This window comes from Hemicordylus capensis, chromosome 6 (genome assembly GCF_027244095.1).
Source record: "Hemicordylus capensis ecotype Gifberg chromosome 6, rHemCap1.1.pri, whole genome shotgun sequence".
Classification (NCBI taxonomy): Eukaryota; Metazoa; Chordata; class Lepidosauria; order Squamata; family Cordylidae; genus Hemicordylus; species Hemicordylus capensis.
This window is the reverse complement of record NC_069662.1, coordinates 147,973,944-147,993,867: the sequence shown is the minus strand read 5'-3', so window position 1 is coordinate 147,993,867 and position 19,924 is coordinate 147,973,944. Positions and strand designations below refer to the sequence as shown.

Here is a 19,924-nt window from a genome sequence, read left to right as displayed (position 1 = left end):
ATGGGGAAGTCAAAACACCCCATTGTTCCCCATGGGTAGCTTCTAGGGACACCAAAGTGGATTGGGTGGTAGAGGATGATGGGTGCTACCTAGCACTCAACCCACGAAAGGAAGGGGCAAGTGGGAAATTTTTTTAAACACCTGTAACCTTTCTCCATAGGATCCTATGGGGGTTTGGGGGAAAGATTAAAAAAAATGTAATTGCCCGCTTGCCCATTTCTTTTGTGGGTTGGGTGATAGGTAGCATCCATCATGCTTTATCACCCAGCGCACTTAGGTGTTGCTAGGAGCTGTCCATGGGAACAATGGGGTGCTTTGAGTTGCCCCATTGTTCCCTATAGCCGAAAATAATGGACTGGAAACATTTCACATGTTTTGACAAAAGGTTTTGAGCATTTTGAATTGCCTTTCGAGCTCAAAATGAAACAAAAAATCCATTTCATGCACACCTCTAGTGATTTCATAGGCCCCTATCAGCAGCATTTTGCATAGCATTGTTTTCAATGCAAAATGGTTAATACTGGCAATGCCTTATGCTTGGAATTGCTCTAAGCATGGTGTAATTGGTTCATCTCCCCCCCATGGTGCTTGCAGGGAGGATCGTAGAATCGTATATTACAAGGTTTCTGAGCCCAAACTCCACCTTTCTCTATGTGACTCTTTAGTGGAGTTTGGAATGTGCTGCTTGCCAAAGGGAGGTATGTTTGTTTGTTTGTTTGTTTGTTTGTTTAATATGTTTCTATACTGCCCAAAACTTGCATCTCTAGGTGGTTTAAAATTAAAATCATTTAAACATTAAAATCATTAACATTAAAATAATTTAAAACCCAACTTTAAAAGTATTAAATATAAATCTAATTTAAAAGCCTGGGTGAATAAATATGTCTTCAGTGCCTTTTCGAAAGTTGCCAGAGATGGGGAGGCTCTTACCTCAAGAGGAGCACATTCCAAAGCCCAGGGGCAGCAACGGAGAAGGCCGGCCCCCGAATAGCCACCGGTCCGAGCCAGTGGCAACTGTAGATGAACCTCTCCAAAAGATCTCAATGGGCAATGGGACTCATGGTGAAGAAGACATTCTCCTAAAAACCCAGGGCCTAAGCTGTTTAGGGCTTTATAGGTAATAACCAGCACCTTGTATTTTTCCTGGAAACGTATCGGCAGCCTGTGTAGCTTTTTTGACACAGGAGTGATATGGTCTCCCCGAAATGATCCAGAGACCAACCTGGCTGCCGCATTCTGAACCAACTGCAATTTCCGGTCTACATACAAAGGCAGCCCCACATAGAGCGGATTGCAGTAGTCCAGTCTGGAGGTTACCAGCATATGTACCACCATTCTGAGGTCGCTTATCTCAAGAAAAGGAAGCAGCTGGCACATCAGCCAGAGCTGATAGAAAACATCTCTGGCCATCACCTCAACCTGGGATACCAGGTTGCAATTGAATATTGGAGGTTGCATGAACTCAATATGACATATCAAACAATTTGATTTGGGTCATCGGACGCACAATTCAATAATTGCATGCATTGGGTTGGAATGGATAATCTCATCTGTGCACAGTCCTAATATATATGCAGGTGGCAGAGAGATTGGGATAAGGTGTAGGCAGCCTCATAGGTGTGCTGTATTCAAACCATTGTGTCATTGTTGACTATTGTGAGTGTAGAAGTATGCCGATGGTATTGTTTAAGAGAATATTACTGATGATAGACCTTGAGGATGTTCTCACAAGCAGTCAAAACCAAGCTTGGCTGCCTGTAGGAACGCGCAGGAGCCAAGAGGTTCCCAGCAGCACCTTGGTGGCAAACCCAGTAAAGAAGCCCACCTCTTAAATGAGGTTAAGGGAGCATGTGCTCCCTTAACCACGTTTCATTGACTGTCTGTCAATGGGCTGATTGTGTGGGAGCGCAGAGGCTTCTGAGGATCGTCTGGGGGAAGTCAAGGTTTGGGAAGCCTTCCCCCCACCCCACCTGGTCGTGAGAATGACCTCCTTGAATTTAAGCTGTAAGTCACAGTATAGGTCAAAACCAGGAGGGTGCTGCTGTCATACTTGCTTCCATGAGAAAAGGAATTGTCACAGATCTGCGTTAAAAAGTCCATCTCAACAGGTCCACTTCCTTAATTTTATTTTGTTTAAAGCAAAATTACATCTGAAGGTAATGGTTTTAGAAGAAATTAATTTCCTTACGTTTAGCAATGGTAGATTTGATCTACTATTTGGTGGCTAGGTGTGGTAGTCATTTCAGTTGTTAGAAATGAAAGGAAATGCAGGTAAAATGTTTTTAAATATGAACATTTAATATTTCTTAATGAATACTTCAGGATAAAGGATTAATAGTACAGTGTAATTTCAGGAGATCCACCCCACCCCACCCCCACACACTATTCTAGTATTTATGTGGAATATAAGTACTTGTACTTACAAAATGTTAAATATATAGTATCACACACCAACATAAAATGTCATCTGTTTTGATAATGGAGTGGAAAACATTACATTGAGAGTTTAAGTGCTTGTATTACAGAATGTGAATGCTGACATTGGCTTTTAAAATGTAGGAATATTGCATAGTTTGAAGAAAGGAACCATTGATAGCAGTCCAAGATTCTGTGTGTTAATTTTCAAGGGCAGTACTTTCTCAATTCGGAAAAAATATACTACTGAACTGTCTCAAATCAATTTTTTGTTGTTGCATATTTTCAGTCATCATCTAATACATGCTTCTCCCATTGCTCCTTATTTTAATGAACTCTGAAAATGATTCGTCAGACAGCAATGATCTCATCAGTAACATGTCAGAATGAAATCCATTTAGTAGATTACATGGACATTATTTTTATTGTATCAATGTATTGTATTTGAAAGTAATGTTGCCACTGCATACTCATGTATCTGTTGAGATAGTTAAAATGTGAACAGTATACTTTTTTCTCAATTTGAAATCAAAATAGAAAAATAGAAAAGCTTAATTAAAAAAATTAATAGTTTGGACCTATTAATTTCATACTTAATTCAAGAATTGTCTTCATTCATTTTTGATTATTCATCTATTTATTTATTTGTTAGTTATTTATCATATTTATATACTGACTAATATAGAAATCTCCCGGTGGTGTACAAGTTAAAACATAATATCAAAACAATATGAAACAGTCAAAAATTCATAAAACAGGTAAAAACTGTTTTATGTAGACATAAAGTCACTGGGATGGAGAACCACTCTTGCTGTAGCAAGCATGAATGGCCCCCTTTGCTAAGTAGGGTCCACACCTTGGTTTGCATATGGATGGGCAACTACACGTGAGTGCTGTCTTCTGTAAGATATCCCCCTTAGGAGATGGAGCCATAGCTCAGTGGTAGAGCATCTGCTTGCCCGCCACCTACAGCCTTCTTCTAGGCATTGCATGCTGGACTAGAAGGGCTTTCTAAAATGTTCCTAGAGATGCTACCCAAGAGCATAATTGATCTTCGCATCATATTGAGTCATCTTGTCACAATGCAATTGTCAATTTTGTTGAGCTGAGGATTAAAACAGCATCTGCCTTCAGAGAGTTCACAGGTATCTTGGAGCTTACTTTGACCCCTCTTTTTTTGCAAGAGAAGGAGAAGCAAGTTAATTGAACAACCCTGGAGTATCTTGGCAATTAGTGACAGGATTTCAGTTGCTCTCCCTCATCATTTTCTCACACTTTGTGATAGGCAGGATATTTTTTAATTTGCAACCGTTATTTCAATCTGTCATTTTAAAAAAATCTCTAAAAATTGCTTTTTTTTCAATTATATAGTGGTTGTAAGCTGGGTTTCCTTTTAAGTACGAGTTAATGCAAAACCTACATTAAGAAAAAGACTGACAAAAATCTGAGTGTGATATTTGGTTTGTTGATATTTAATGGTATGATATTCACTAGAACTGAAAAATATATTAAGCAGAGCAAAAATGTCATTTTGAAGAATCAAGGTAGAAGGAGAAGCTTTACAATTCCATTTGATAGATTTTCCTTGCTGGGGATTAGAAATTTTTTCATCATTTCTGATGCAGAACTGCTGTTTGACAAACAAGTAGATTTTTTTAAAAAAATAAATTATTATTTATGTGATTCTGGTGACTTGGTGAATGTTAGTTGTAAAAGTGAGGCAAAAAGCAGCTGCCACATAATATAAGTGGAGATTCCATTGCAATTATAATGTATTTCAGTTTTATGTTTCTAGTAGTCTTATTCCTCTCTTTTCTCTCCTTTCATGACATTAATTCTCAAAGTTATGCTGGGCTTTGTTGCAATGCATATTATAAGGTATGACATCTATAAATGTGCATGTGTGTAAAAGTTTATTATTTATACATTTATGTATTTCTGTACCACCCTTCATAATAAAGCCCCAGAACGATGTACAAAATCAAAAAACAAAACATGCTATATTTATTGAGCAAGTGTCTCCTGTGGCCTCATTGTGAATTGAAAAGCTGTGTGGGTGTGTGGAGCAGGTAGGATTTATATCTGGGTCAGTTTTCTGGATTCTTGTGGACCATTAGCTGGTTCTGAGTCACACTTCCATGTATTTATTTTTAAACAAACAGTTAAACATAGGAAGCTGTCAAACTTTTGGCCCATCTAGATCAGGCCTGCTCAACTTCAACCCTCCTGCAGATGTTGGCCTGCAACTCCCATAATCCTTGGCTATTGGCTACTGTGGCTGGAAATTATGGGAGTTGTAGTCCAAAAACAGCCGGGGGGGGGGGGGCTAAGTTGAGCAGGCCTGATCTAGATTCACTGACTGGCAGTGCCTTCTCCAAGGTTTCAGATAGGAGTCTTTCCAGTCCTACCTGGAGATGCTGCCAGGGGTTGAACCTGGGACATTCTGCATCATGCAAAGCTGGACTCAGTTATAGGGCAAAAAGTGATATATTGCCAAGCAGGAATCTTGCTACTGTTGTTGCTTAGTCCTCTGAAACAAACCCCTTCGGTGCATTTGACCACTTGGAGATCCATTAATGTAACTGTAAGCTTTCCCCTCCCATCAATTATGTGTTCATAAGCAATGCAAAGACGGGCAGCAGTATGTATGGTGTTAAAGGGAGTAAAGTGGGGAGAAGAGAAAGACTAGTGCCACTGTTGCCAAAAGGCAAGAAGCTGATTGCATCCCTTACGTTGCATTTGCCAAGAAGCATCAGGTAGGGTTTATCTTCCACATAGCCTTTTACCCAAGGCCTGGTTTGGAGGATACAATCCCCAGGGCATGCTATTAGGATGGGAACATACTGAGAATATCCCCATTGTGATGCCCTCTGTGGACATTCCTCTACACACTCTCCAGTTACTTGTTTAAACAATTATCTGGAGCATGTGTAGAGGGTTCATTCAGATCACCTGCCCTCCCACATGATAAAGGGATGTTCTGTGAAGGAATTGGGATGGGTGGATGACATCATAACAGGTTTGTTCTCAGTGCATCCCCTTCCTAGTCATGTGTTTCAGCATTGCCCAGCCAGTTCCCAGAGGTACATCTCTGGCCTCAAAATTCTGGAACACCTTGTGGAGGAAATAGAAGTCTTAATTACTATCTTATCCTGCACTTCTATGCTTTTAGGGATTCTGTTGTTTTACTCCGGTGTTTAATTAATTTTGTTGTAAGTCGCCATGAATTCATTGAGGAATGGTGGTATATAAATCTTCTAGAACAAATAAAGAAGGAAATGAGAAGTTAACACGATCTTGTATGATAATCTGGCCATGCCTAATATTTCTTTTATTTTTACAGTATTATACCCCATGCTTTCTCCAACTCAGAGCAGCTTACATATAGTTTTGGGGCGATCTCCCCCTTCAGTCAGCTTAAAGGTCAGGCCTGTTTAGGTGCAGAAACTGAACTGCATCCTGTGCCTTCAAACCATTCTCTAGCAAAAACATAAACATCCCATAGTATGCAGAGTGGACGCTGCTGAATGGAGAAGAATAATTATCTAATGTTTCATGAACTTTTAGTTATAATCTGCACTCTGCTCCTCACCGCTGCTAAAAGGGAGGCTTAGTCTCAGTGCTTAACTGTATCTGCAAGTTGCTTTGATGAGCAATGAAACAGGAACATCTATGAATTATCTGGGCATTCACTTAGAAATAGAAATCTCACCAGGATTTCTACTAACAATACAAACATATTTAAGGCTGAACTATCTAAACTTATATTTGTTTGATCATTGCTTTGGCACACCATCCCACCCCCTTCATGTGGGAGTCTTCATAATGAGCAGGCAGTTTCTTTCACAGACAACAGGAGTTTACACATTATTTTTTGTTTTGATAAGTTAGCATGTTTATTTTGTTATTAACAGGTTTGGCAAACATCGAAAAGATGACAAGATTGAGAAAATAAAAGTGCAGGAAGCCGTAACATCAGAAGAGGAGCGAATACGAATGAAGCAAGAACAGGAGAGGTAGACTTCAGTATTTTGCTTAAACCTTGGTAGAGAATATTTTTACACTTGGTATTTTTAGCTAAAGAATTTACATTCCACTGGAGTTCATTTTGGTCAAATGACTCAGATACAAATTTGTCTGTAACTAATGGGAGGAAGCAGGATTTACATTGGACCTCAGCAAAGATAATTTGACTATATTCAGAGGCTGTTATGGCAACCAGGCATCTGCTTCACAATTTGTTGTCGTCCCCCACCCCACCTTCTTTATGGGGGCAAGTGGAGTAATACATACACCTGTGCTAGAACTGATTGTCTAGATACTTTCAAAAACATTAATATTTATATGAAATTTGAATGAATTTTGTATCTTTTTCTGAAAGCTTTGCATATCTGCTTTTTGTTGCAAATTGATTTTATACTGTGTCATAAACTGAACTTAAAACTTGATCACTGGAAATAAATTTTGTCACTGGAGATCAACCTTTTCCTGTTGTCATGTAGTGTTGTGTAGTTTAAATGGCAGACTAAAATTAATAGTGAGGGGTTCTTTTTCTGGGTTATTTCCCGCACGTTATAGATTTTGAAACTTTTGTATGTACAGTATATACTTGTTCAATACCACAAGAACTCTTCTCACTTTCAACCTGTGCATTGAATAAACATGTGAATGGGGAAACATCATCATGTTCCTGGCTTCCGCATGTTCAGTGGAAGGAATTAAATGGATTCTATGCTTGTAAGACAAGCAAAAATGGAAGAGACAAAACCTCACAGTGCTGTGAAGCATTTATTGAATCCCTTCTTATATTTTTATTATTTATTTAAAATATTTCAGGTTAAGCTTGTAAGAAGGCAAAGGCTACTTGCTCAAGGTCTCTTTGAAAGATCACAAATTATTGCCTCTGAAGAAGGCCTCTAGCCTAAAACACATTGGGCTTCAATAAATGCTTCACAGCACTGTAAGAGTTTGTCTCTTTTTTTGCTTGCCCGGTTGGGTGCTTCCTGGGTTTTTTGTCTACTCCATGCTTGTAACCTTGTATACATGTAGGTTCTTCGCACAATCGGAATCTATGGGCGACTAGGCCTCCCGATTGGACATACCAAGCCTATAGCTTCTTTTAAATCTTCCTCTAAATGTGTGGAGGTCAGGGGTTGAGCCAGAAGCTATCATCCTTACTCCCAATGCATTCAATCAGTGCACAAAGCAAGAATGAGAACAGGGCTTTAGTTATCAGCTCTGTTTTCCAAGACACAAACTGCCCGTATTCTGTGGACACTTTGTTGCGTTCAATGCATTCTATATTAGCACGGATTTTCATTATCCATTCACTACAGTGTTTGATGTAGCTGTACACACACAGCTAGGTTGTGTGCATGGAGTCGTCCTCTACATTAAAGTGAGTAGAAAGGCGTGTGTGTGTATGTACATGTATGTAAGTACATAGGTGCTTTTATGTGTACAGTATAATGGACCTCTGGATAGGGTTCATGGCTAAACTCATGCACGTACTAACATGAACTTAATTCTCATTAAAATCAATGGTACTTAAATGCATATCCGTGAACATAGGTCTGCATCCCAACTCTGCCACTTCCAGAGCACTGTTAAGTCACATTCAAGTCAATTAACCTGGTTAGCTTTATGATGTAACTGTTGGTTGTAAAATGCTCTTGTCATACCCACAGTATTTTATTTTATTACAGGGAAGCTAAATACTAACAATGATGGCTATTTATAATTCTAAAAATATTAATAGAAAATAGGTCACTGACTAATTGCAGTGTGCTGCACTATTGACGTTAATGAGGCTACACCAGTGTGGATTGTATTTTAATTGCACATTGAAACACAAATCAGATCCTTTTTTTATTTGCTCTGTTAAACTACCTTAGAATACAAATATGCACTTAATTTTTATAAGTAGAGCTATATACATCTACTCATTACGCTGTTGGTTTCAATCAGAAAACTTTCGATCCAAAGTACTTCATGCTGGATTTAAGCCAGCAGTTCTTAAATTAATTTCAGTTTTCGCATAAAGTAGTTTCCTGGGCTAGAATCCAAAGAGGCCTCTGTGCCTTCATAAGACACTTCTGCACACATTCAGAGTTGGCCTTTCCCCCAACTTTCAGTGGCAGCCTAGAGGGCCCTTCGTCCTGGAGGAACTTCAGGAAAAATGCAAGCTTCCAGGATATATGGGGGAAGTCACATTTATTCTGTTAAAAGTACAGCGTCAAATGTAATGCATTTGGGGCAACAAGTGGCAAAAGCTGAGAAACTATGGAGAACTGGATGCTTGTCATGGATTATTAAATGCATTCACAATTCAAATTGTTTTCTGATTATAGGAAGGTAAATTGGACTAATTTTATCCAAACTCTCAACAGTAAGGCTGAATTCACATCTTCAGCTAGAGAGCATTCACTCAATAGCTAAGCCATGGTAAGGATTACCACCTGATAACATTGCTCCCATTATTGAGTAATAGACACAATAATACATGCAAACTCATCATGCAATTATTGATAATCACTGCACTATACATTTATTTTAGGAAGTGAGAATTCTAATAATGTAAACAATGTAATATGAACTTGCCCTAAGTGTCTGGGCTTTACTGAATGTTTCACACACTTTGTGGTGGCAAATCTGCATTTGCCATTGAATGTGTCTTCAATAGGAAGCTGTCACCTGACAAGCATATACTTTGTTTATGAACATATGCTTGTTTTACCTTTTAGGTATGCACTTAAGCGCATCTTAAGTGTATTTTATGTATAGCTAAAAATTCGATGTATGAAAACACCTAAATATGTAATGTACATAGGAACGTAGGAAGCTGCCTTATACTGAGTCAGAAGATTGGTCCCTCTCGCGCAGCATTGTCGACTCTACACTGAACAGCAGCTGGTTTTCAAGTGTTCAGGCAGGAGTCTTTTTCTGCCCTACCTGGAGATGCTGCCAGGGATTGTACCTGGGACCTTCTGCATGCAAAGCAGATGCTCTGCCACTGAGCTATGGCCCCATGGAGCTAGATGGATACTGTATCTCACATTTAGCAGTACAGAGCTAGATGCACCGAGGGTCTGACTTGGTATAAGGCAGCTTCCTATGAAAGTAGGCACAAATACTAGGCTGTTTATGCATGCCTGTTTTGTTTTTCCTTCTGGGTTGGTTGTATGGAAATTTCACACAAGTGTACAACTTCCCAAATGAACTGTCCCATGTTGCTGAACTAAGCATATTTTGCACAGATCTGTTGCTTGAATTATTATTTGTCCTGGGCTTGCATGATTATAGGGGAGGTGTTTGTTTTGGGAACTTCTGTACTACCATTTTCTTTTTCTTTGATGTAACCATTCACTGCACTTCCTACTCTGTTGGAATGGCAACAAAGGGAGGTTTTGGGGGTTTCCAAAAACCATTTATATCCCACACTTTCTCCGAGGAGCCCAGAGTGGTGTACATGGCTATGTTTATCCTCATAACAACCCTGGGAGGTAGGTTAGCCTGAGAGAGACATGCATGACCCCCATAGCAACTGTCTTATAATGTACAGTATTTAAGATAGTTATATTGTGGAAAATACATGAGAAGATATTAGGGTGTGCAAAAACTCTCATGAGTGAATATTGAATTGTTTGTATGTAGTTGGTGAGGGGAAAGGCCTCCATGCCCTCATGTATGTACATCTAAGTGCATACATAGCAGCAAACATGACTGGTGAATTTGCATCTGTGTGTTGATTCATATGGAGATGGCCCTGAGGCTGACCCCCACATGCATATGTATGAGGAGGGAAAGAGCAATGTGGCTAGAAAGAGGGCCTACTCCACTTCCTCCTCACCCCACCATGTAGAGGGGGCTTGCCCAGGATCCAGAAGGAGAGTTCTGGTTTGTCTTGCATTGGCTACTCGACCCAGCCATTTTGGAGGAGGCAAAGGAACAAGTGGCCACCAAGGGCACAGAATCTCTCCCTCTGGGGTCATAGATGGGCTCTGGTGGAGACTGCCACTTCGGTTCCCAACTGTCGCACAAAATTACACAAGTTCAGCAGAGACATCAGTGCGGGAGGGAGGGCAAGGAGGAGGAGGTGCAGCAACAGTGACCAATCGAGGAACCAGAGACCTCTCTGTCTGGCCACACTGATGGCTTGCAAAGGGGACAAGAGTGAGGACAGAGAGGACAATAGCACATGTTCCTCTTCATCCCCACCAGCGGAGAGGAGAAGCAGCTGCAGAAGCTCTGCTGAAGTTGTGTGCACTTGTACACAACTCATTTCAGAACATGTGCACAAGGCAAAATTGTGATGCTTTTGAATCGCAATTCTGGTGACCCTGTTTGGTGGTGGATTGCATCCCAGCAGATTCCCTTGCTGACCACTAACACTGTCACTATCGGTCTTCACACTCCTGCATGAATATTTTGATTTGCTGGGTTCATTAAATTGGGAGCATACCAGTAATTGGCCCAATTGCATTATATTGTGTAAAGCTTTCTTTAAGACTTCTGTTGCAATTTTTTTGGGTTCACAGGCTTGTCATGTCCAAAGTTAGGCTGCATTAGAGGGAGGGAGACAGAGAGAGACAGTGAGTATGTTGGATGTATGCATACTGAGGGCCTGTAAAAATTGTGGTTGGGTATTTCCAGTTGCTGACTGACTGTAGAGAATCTTAATGGGTATAGCATTGTTGCAAATCTGTGTGTGTATTTAAATGTATTGTGGTGCGAATGTTATGGTGTATGTCAGGAAGACAGTCATATCCCCAGGGTTTTGTACAGCTTGATTGTTTGCTTCATAGCCTTTGATGTCTTGTGGTTTTTTTGCTACTGACATTTGTGATATACTCCTAGTCCTTGGGTGGAGCCAGAAGTACACCGTTTTGCAGCTTTATTGCAATCAAAGAAAATTTTTGTTTTTGCAGCTAGCTGGCAAGACGTAGATAGACAAGCATTGTGTCTCTGCTTCCTCCTCTGCTCAATTCAGAAAATGCAAAGATATTACAGAAAGTGCCATAAATTATCAGTACTGTCTCCTTGAACAGAACTGACTGTGTAAAAGACTGTTGTAATTTTACTACTACATGGGGGAATGGGAAGCATGAAAGAATATATGATCTGCATCTATACAGCTGTAGCTTGGGGTAGTCCTTGAAAACCAGTTCGTTATTGGGAATCCAGTTAAATGTCTCAAATTGTTTCTCTTGTGTGTTTAATGGCACGAGTCACTTAATTTCAGTTTTACTTGCTCTCCAAATCACTCTACCTTTAATGTTGAAATGCATCAGGGAGCCAGGTTGGGTGTAATGAATTTACTGTGTAGAACAGAAAGGCAACAAAAATCCTCAGGGGTCAGAGTACAAGTGGATGCTCCATTAAAAAATCAATCAGGGCCACAATTATATAAACATATTCTGCCCTGACTCTATAACTTTAATAGTATTTTGCTTGCACTGTATTTTGCTCAAGTCTTGAAAGTGTTTTGTTCATATTGATTAGAAGACAAGCAAATTAATGTGGCTTAATTTTCCATTGAATGAACTGAATTGAATGAGGACTTGCATTTGATACAGTGCTCCTGCCTTATTGCAAATGCTGTCTTGCCTGGCGACCGTCCCTCAGCCATTCCTGGCACATCCTTAGAAGTTCCAGAAAAGGCCATTTTACAAAAGGGGCATGTTAAGGAAGTCCCAATATGTATGACTACCCTAGTAGTCTCTGATACCTCTGAGTACCAGTTGCAGGAGAGTAACAGCAGGAGAGAGGGCGTGCCCTCAACTCCTGCCTGTGGGCTTCCAGTGGCATCTGGTGGGCCACTGTGTGAGACAGGATGCTGGACTAGATGGGCCTTGGGCCTGATCCAGCAGGGCTGTTCTTACGCACTACTACGACTATTTATATATCTCTTTTTAATAAAAGTTCTCAAAGGGGTTTACGTGGAAAAATAAATTTTTAAAGCCGCTTTCTTGCCCCCTAAAGACCCACAGCCTAAAATAAAACACAGGGCAGACACCACCAGCAGCCACTGGAGGGATGCCTTGCTCGGTTTGGACAGGGACAGTTGCTCTTCCCCTGCTAAATATATTTAAAGAATCAGCACTTTAAAAGGCTCACATTTATGTGATAAATGTTCTTGGTAACTTGAGTAAATACCCAACATGGCTATTAGAGTTACCTCACTGGCAGACGAATATATGGCCTCAATGTGTTAGTCTGTTTGATGACAGGAACACCTCGCATTCAGTGGGTAACAGATACTCCCCAGGCCACATGGAAGTTCCTATATTAACGGTGGAGAGGGAATCCAGTGGAACTGGAAAAAGCAGAAGACGCCCTTGATTTTTGAATAAGGGCTTCACCAGACCAGTTCAGAGCATGCTTTTTTACCTGGGTACTAATGTAAATCCCTATTCAAAGGCACTATATCTAGTTGACATTTAATGGATTGAGAGATATGTCTGGGCAGCAGTTTCTCACCTTAAAAACAAAAAAATCTAGGCGATGTGCTGGAGTGCACGAAAGGGGGAAAGAGAGAGACTTAAACCTGAAAAGTGGGGTTTATTATAGGATCAGTCAAGTCCCATCTCAGTTTAATCTCTGCTGTAATTCCTGAAGAGGTCTTAAGTCACAATCAGATGCGCAGAGGGTGGAGAAGGTGCTGTGAGTTGAGAATTTGTGTTAGGATCGTAACATGACAGAAGCATGATGAGGGCAGGTGGGTTTTGGTGTTTGTGCTGGCACAACAGCATTTTCCATCTCATGGGTGTGCATGATTTCCAGCAATTCTCTTTTCAGCCCTCTGTGTCTCCCAAAATTATTCCTGAGGGTTGGGGAACCCTCAGGGACATATTTTCAGGAAGCACAAGTGACTGAGGGGGAAGGGGGAACATCAAAAATTGTGCCCCTCTCATATGACAGAAAACACTCTTGCATTTGCACAGCACAAGTCTGGACATCAGCCACCATCCAGTAGATGTTCATGCATCATATTCAATACAGCATTTCCAAACTGTAATACTTCAGCTCACTGTGGGGTGGGGGTGGGGGCCTGTGGCAAGCACATCCTTCCAAGTAGCAATATATTGTGATTTGAATGCTGAAAAATGGTGACATTACTGAACCAGAATTGCTTCCTTAAGGGAAAATGTCTGGATCTCATGCAACAAATGAACAACTACTACACATATATTGAACTATAAACTGATTTTCTGGAAAAGCCCTAAAGAAGAGATTTGAGAGGCATGACAGCTTACATTCCAAACATTTATACACTCTGTACTGCTCACACAAATTGTTTGTCAGCTCTTTCAGCAATGTGTGCATTAATTAGGTAATAGAAATAATTCACCACTTTTTAACTATTTGAATCCTACAGTTGTTTAGGACAGAGAAGAATCTAGTTGGCGAGAGATGGCTCCAAAGCACAAGACGGAATGATGTTATCCACAGGGACAGCTAGATTTTAGATTATTTTGTCCACTTCAATAAAGGCAATAATTAGTTGTATTGACTTAAAAAGACCTTTGTCATTCCAAGGGGGCATTACACATGATGCATTTTGCATGTGTGCTCCCCTAAAATAGTCAGTCATGGAAAACAAACCTACTTTCTTCTAGGAGTTTACTACTACTTAAAGATAAAGTGTGCCATCGAGTCGATTTTGACTCCTGGCACCCACAGAGCCCTGTGGTTTTCGTTGGTAGAATACAGGAGGGGTTTACCATTGCCTCCTCCCGTTCAGAATGAGATGATGCATTTCTGCATCTTCCTATATCACTGTGCCCGATATAGTACCAGTGGGGATTTGAACCAGCAACCTTCTGCTTGTTAGTCAAGCATTTCCCCGCTGTGACACTTAAGGTGACTACGAATGGTTAAGTACTGTGGTATAATAATGGATTCCTCTTATTTCTTCTATTGGGAAATATCACTGGCTCTTTGTCTGTCAGCTAAATATGTTATGTTTGTATAGTGAGGCTGCTTGTGTGTTTGTCTTTGCAAATTCTGTCATTGGTCATTGAGGTTAAAATGGAAACAGTATCTGTCCTTTGCAGCTCCAGAACCAGAAGGGGGAGCTCCCAGCACTGCTTTTGTAGGTCTTGGTAAAAGGCCTTGTATTCTCTATAAGTCCCACCCCAAGAGCAATGGAAGTAGAAGCAGAAATTTGCCAAGTGGATTGTCTCTGCACCAGCTCAAATAATGACTATAGTAAAGATTTCCAGTCCCGCTTTCTAAGTACATTGTACATCGTCAGTACACTTCAACTGTAAAGAGGGCATTAGAATGCAATCTAGTATCTAGGAAGACCTTACAAAGAGGAGTGCAGTATTCATTTCAGATCATTTGTAGCATGACATTTAAGACCTGATTCTAAACTGAAAACTGATGTAAGAAAAATCCATCCCTTGGAATGAGGAGAAATGTTGAGTGACATTTTAAGAGTTATAAACTTCAGAGCATCTGCTGGAAGTTGCATTACCGCCTAGAGATGTACATATCAAGCGGTATAGAAATATGATAGATAGATAGACAGATAGATAGACAGATAGACAAATTACTGAGCTAAAGCTGCAGTTCTGTGCGCACTGTGAGAATCAGCCCCAGCTAACACAGTAGGATTTAGTAGACGTCCTTAGAATTGGGCTGTAAGACTGAATAGATGATAATGGGTACTCACTTATGTGAACAGAAAAATCTAGAAGAAATTTGCTCTGATTTGAAAGTGTGTGTGAAAAGACTTAAATGGGGTGTGTTGGGGGTATGTGTGTCCAGAGCAAAAAAAAAAAATTGGTGCCATGCAATTGACATGCACAATTGCACACAGATAAGTTATACTAACAAAATAACTTACTGATATCTTGTCCTGGAAGACCTGGTTATTCCATCATGGTAATTTCCTGTATTGTCTGTTCCCCCCAGGGGCATAAGAGCCTACACCTCTTAGAGATAATAAAGCTTTTCTTCATCTTCCTTTAGTACCATTAAAGCTACAAGCCTTTTGCTGTAAAAAAGTATACTAATGAATAGAAATGTTACAACAAGAACAGAAGTCTTGTGTTTTCCCTTCATCATGCATCATCCATTTTAATTAGAGGAAAGGGTAGTGAGCACAGTGACAAGAGTGTGGAATTAAAATCATTAATTGATGTCAAGCTGAAGCGAGGCTGCTAACATGAATTTAGTGACAGCAGGAAGGAAATTAACCTTATTACTTTATTTAGAGCATTAGTTTATTTAATATTTTTTTGCCTATGCAAATCCAAAGTGCTTTATTTATGACAATGGCAAAGGACAAATAATTCATTAAAAATGTGAATATTCATTATTTCACAGCAATGAGTCTTACAAGACACACACTGTTTTTAAAACATCAGTTAAAGTTGGGAGACGTGCACCTTAACGTGCTTAGGTTTTTATTTTCAGGACTAAACCTTCGTTTCTAAATGAGTAATGTTTTATTTAGTTGATCATATTTGCGATGAAAACCACCTGATGCAAACAAACAAACAAACAAGCTTCAAATATATTCATTTCCTTTAAAATGGACAATAGCAAACAAAACATCCCTTTCTTTCCATTTCCCATATAGTGGCAATTGGTTTAACTGTTTATTGCTTCAGTGAAAGTTTGGTCTAATAGGAACTGAGGTTTAATGGAAAGCATACCAAGCTACTCTCAAAGAAAGATAGCACCACCCTTGCAGATAATTTGTGACCTCAGAGGTCATGATAAAAGAATAGTGGGAGGGTTGTCTTCCAGTAAAGCCATCTGGAGCTATTAAAATATCAGATGGAGTCAGAGTCTGAACAGCAGGATGCTCTCCTGATGTATTTCTAGAATTCCCAAGGAGACCATAATATTTTTACTGGGAAACCTACACTTTGTTTCTCCTGAGCAAAATATTTGCATAGCTCTTTGTAGATGAGAAATTTGGGCGTCGGTACCTACTGACTGTAAAGACACATTGTTATTTTCCCTTAGGTTTTTTAAAAAAATTTATTAGTGTGATAATTTTGATGCATTAATTTATTGGCATATTGAGCCGAATCATTCTCAACAAATTGCTTGCATTTTGGCTATTGATATAGCAATAACAATAGCAATAGCACTTACATTTATATACCGCTCTATAGCCGGAGCTCTCTAAGTGGTTTACAATGATTTAGCATATTGCCCCCAACATTCTGGGTACTCATTTTACTGACCTCGGAAGGATGGAAGGCTGAGCCCCTGGTCAGGATCGAACTTGTAACCTTCTGGTTACAGGGTGGCAGTTTTACCACTGCGCCACCAGGTGCTCATTATATGACTATGAGTGCATGGACATCCCATTTGTGTATCATGAAAAAGCAAGCTCTGTCAGTCCATCTTTGAGTTTTCAGTCTTCTTAATCATATCCTTTGCCTTTTGAACTGACAGTGGTCATATTCTGTACAGAGTATTGAAACTGACTGTAATAATATTTACAGTGTGGTTATTTTAAGTGTATTATTCACAGCTCTAACAGGGGCAGTAAGCCAGTAGATCCTTGAGTGGTATTTTCATATATTACTGTAATGGCATATTTTTCTTCACAGAGATTTAGGCTGCAATCCTATGCATGTCTACTCAGAATTAAACACCACTGATTTCAGTGGCACTTACCCCTTGATACTATAAGTATGTAAGCCCAACTGAACATAGTGAAACTTACTTTTGAGAAAACATGCATAGGCTTCTGCTGTTAACATGGGAACTTGGATTCCTATATAATGATCTCCAAATAACTTCTAATCCAGTTATATCTAATTTGACACACTTTTCATAATCAGCGTTGCCTAGAATCAGGAGCACACAACTAAAAGTTTATCTGTACTTTTTGCCTTTTGATAATAATTTAAATGGTAAAGGAAATGAGATGAAGGAGCCAAGGGACAAAATTGTATCCTATATGGTAGTGGTTTGTGAACTCAGTTCTGGCAAATTCTGGAGTTCCGTGGATGTTTATCAAGGGTATGTCAATAAGAAGATCAGTCATGGAAGAAAAGTCTCATACGAAGCTGTGTTATTCCAGATCTGACAACTGACCCATTTTAATTCAGTATGTGTACTCTCTCTGGCTGGCAGGAGCTTTCCAGGACTGCAACCACAGGTCTTTCCCCAGTTCCTCTACCTTTTAACTAGCAATACTGTTGGCACCTTCTAGAAACACCTAGATATAATTTGGGGCCTTCTATATAACAAGAACTTGGCCAGAAGCTCTGCCACCAAGATATAGCAGATGGCAGCATGCCCTCCCCAGAAGACGGCATACCCACCCACTACCTTTCTTGAGTGTGCCACCATAGAATATAATCCCAGAATCCTCTGTAGTGTACATGGGGTTCCTTAGTAGACCAGTCAAAGTGGGAAAAGTTTCCTACAGCAAGAGAGTTTAAAAAACCACCGCAGCATGGGAAGACTTGGGAAGTGTTCCTTAAAACATTTTTGCTGCGTACTCACACATTTATTTCAATTGTATGCCTAACTCAAATGTCCAGCACTCAGTGAGTAAAGCAACCAGTTCTATGGCTTGCATATTGAAGGTTCCTTGTCTAGAACTACTTGTTTAAAGTATATAAATAGTAGTACAGGGGAAATCTGTAAGAATTTCTGCAAGCAAGATATTATTCCTGCCTTGGTTTTTATCCAGCATAGCTAAACACATTGCTGAGCACTGAAATAAGGAAGCAGATAGGAAGTTGCCTTCCTATATAAGGCAACATAGGAAGTTGCCTTATGCTGAGTCAGTCCATTGGTCCATCTAGCTCAGAACTGTCTATGCTGTGGCTTCCGACTGTGGTGGAGTCTTTCCCAGCTTTACATGGAGATGCTAGTGATTGTACCTGGGACCTTCTGCATGCAATCAGATGCTCTACCTCTGAGCTACAGCCCCATGGATAAAACAAGCCACAGCTTTAGTAAAGGAACATGATACAACATGCTGTTTTTTTATATGTGTAGCCAGGGATGGTTATTGCCCTCTCTCTTAAGAGGCCCAAAGAGACTGGAATGGACCGCCAACTAAGGTCCTACTGGCACAGCTTGGCTCGCCCTAAAGCTGCACATAATTTATAATAAATTACCTATGTCACTTGGGGGAAGAGATATGCTTGAAATAAGTTCCCCAAGGGAGCTACTCCTATTGGTTATATTCTACCTTTACTACCATAGACAGGAGTCCTACTTGTGGGCCCCATCGGGCTTGTTGAGTGTTCCCCCTTGCTCCGCAGCAGTTGAGTTAGTCCTCCTGGCCATCTCCAAATAATTTCTTCACTGGCTGCTGACATTTTTCCATGTCTGCACTGATTCTTTGCCAAAGTTCTGACAAAAGAACAACAAAACAAGCAATGAGCTAAACAGCTAAATTCAACCAATTAGTATATAATTGTGAAATCATAGTCCAGAAGAAGGAACACTGCAAGGATAGTGAAGCATACATTTGCAGAATGGCCAGTGAGGGCACACAGGGAAATTCCTTCCTTACCCCAATCAAAGATCACCCAGTTAAGATTGTGTACGTCTTTACTTAGGTGCGTGTGTGCTGCCTGCCCGCCTGCTGTGATTGACAGTTGGGAAAGGGGGAACTGGACGTGTTCTAAGTCTTGGCAAATGTTATGAGGTTCAGACCATGTAGCTCCACAGCCGTGCATTGCGAGGACCATTCAGTCCAGTTTTTCCTGTCACTTGCAAGCCATCTCCCCCCTCCAAGAACAGACAATGAGGGGACCTTTTTAAAATCAAATATGCCTCTGAAGAAGAGTCTTCCTGCTTTTTAATTATTGGTCCTGAACTGTTCTTATTGCTGTTGTATTGAACCGAACTGAGAAATCTCTCAAATCCTTCAACTTGCACCTCATGCATCTGATGCTTAAATATCATGGTTACTCTAATTCTTAAGGACAGTAACAATTGCCTAAATAATCAAAAGGATAGCTGCTTGTAGAATTCTCAACATGTGTTCTTGGCTTGTAGCATTAGTTAAGCCGTAACAGGCATCTGTAAACTACTTAAGGGCCCAGTCATTTTGGTAAGGTTTCTGTGCCTTCATACTCACTTGTATTCTCCCTCAGAAATGCAGTAAAAAAAATTGTACAGCTGCCCCAGGTTGCAGCAATTACAAATGCCCAGAGGTTTACCTACAACAGCCTTCACTGTGCCCTGCTTTGTATTCCAACAGCACACTAAGTGAGAGCTGTAGCTGCTAGGAGGAGGGCCTTTGTAGTGATTGCCCCGAGGCAGTGGAATGATTTCCCCCCTGAGGTCCAAAGCTCTACTTCTTCTTTTTTTTGCTCTCTTTTAGAAAGGGCTGTAGAGTGCAGTTTTTTAGTTGGATTTTCAGTTGGACTGACAGGTTAGCTGTGTTTCCAAGTAACAAACAGATTCTGTAGTATTCTTGCTTTGCTGCTGGTCTCACAATGTTTGTGGTTTTAATTATTATTGCATTTTTTAGAAAAACCTTTTGCATTTTGCTTTGAGCTGAAGGGGG

At 40.2% G+C, this 19,924-nt stretch overlaps 1 protein-coding gene across 9 annotated transcripts in view; it reads left to right on the top strand.

Annotated features, from left to right (window-relative positions):
* The window catches only part of PARD3 (par-3 family cell polarity regulator), a 766,284-nt gene that overhangs the window by 589,721 nt on the left and 156,639 nt on the right, over positions 1–19,924 (top strand). For 6 of the 9 annotated variants that reach the window (XM_053261603.1, XM_053261598.1, XM_053261602.1 and 3 more), the window contains one exon: positions 6,330–6,431. The exons of the other annotated variants lie outside the window; for them this stretch is intronic. In XM_053261603.1, coding sequence (XP_053117578.1) covers positions 6,330–6,431 — 102 coding nt within the window. The remainder of the gene's footprint in view (positions 1–6,329; positions 6,432–19,924) is intronic. 9 annotated transcript variants of the gene reach the window in all.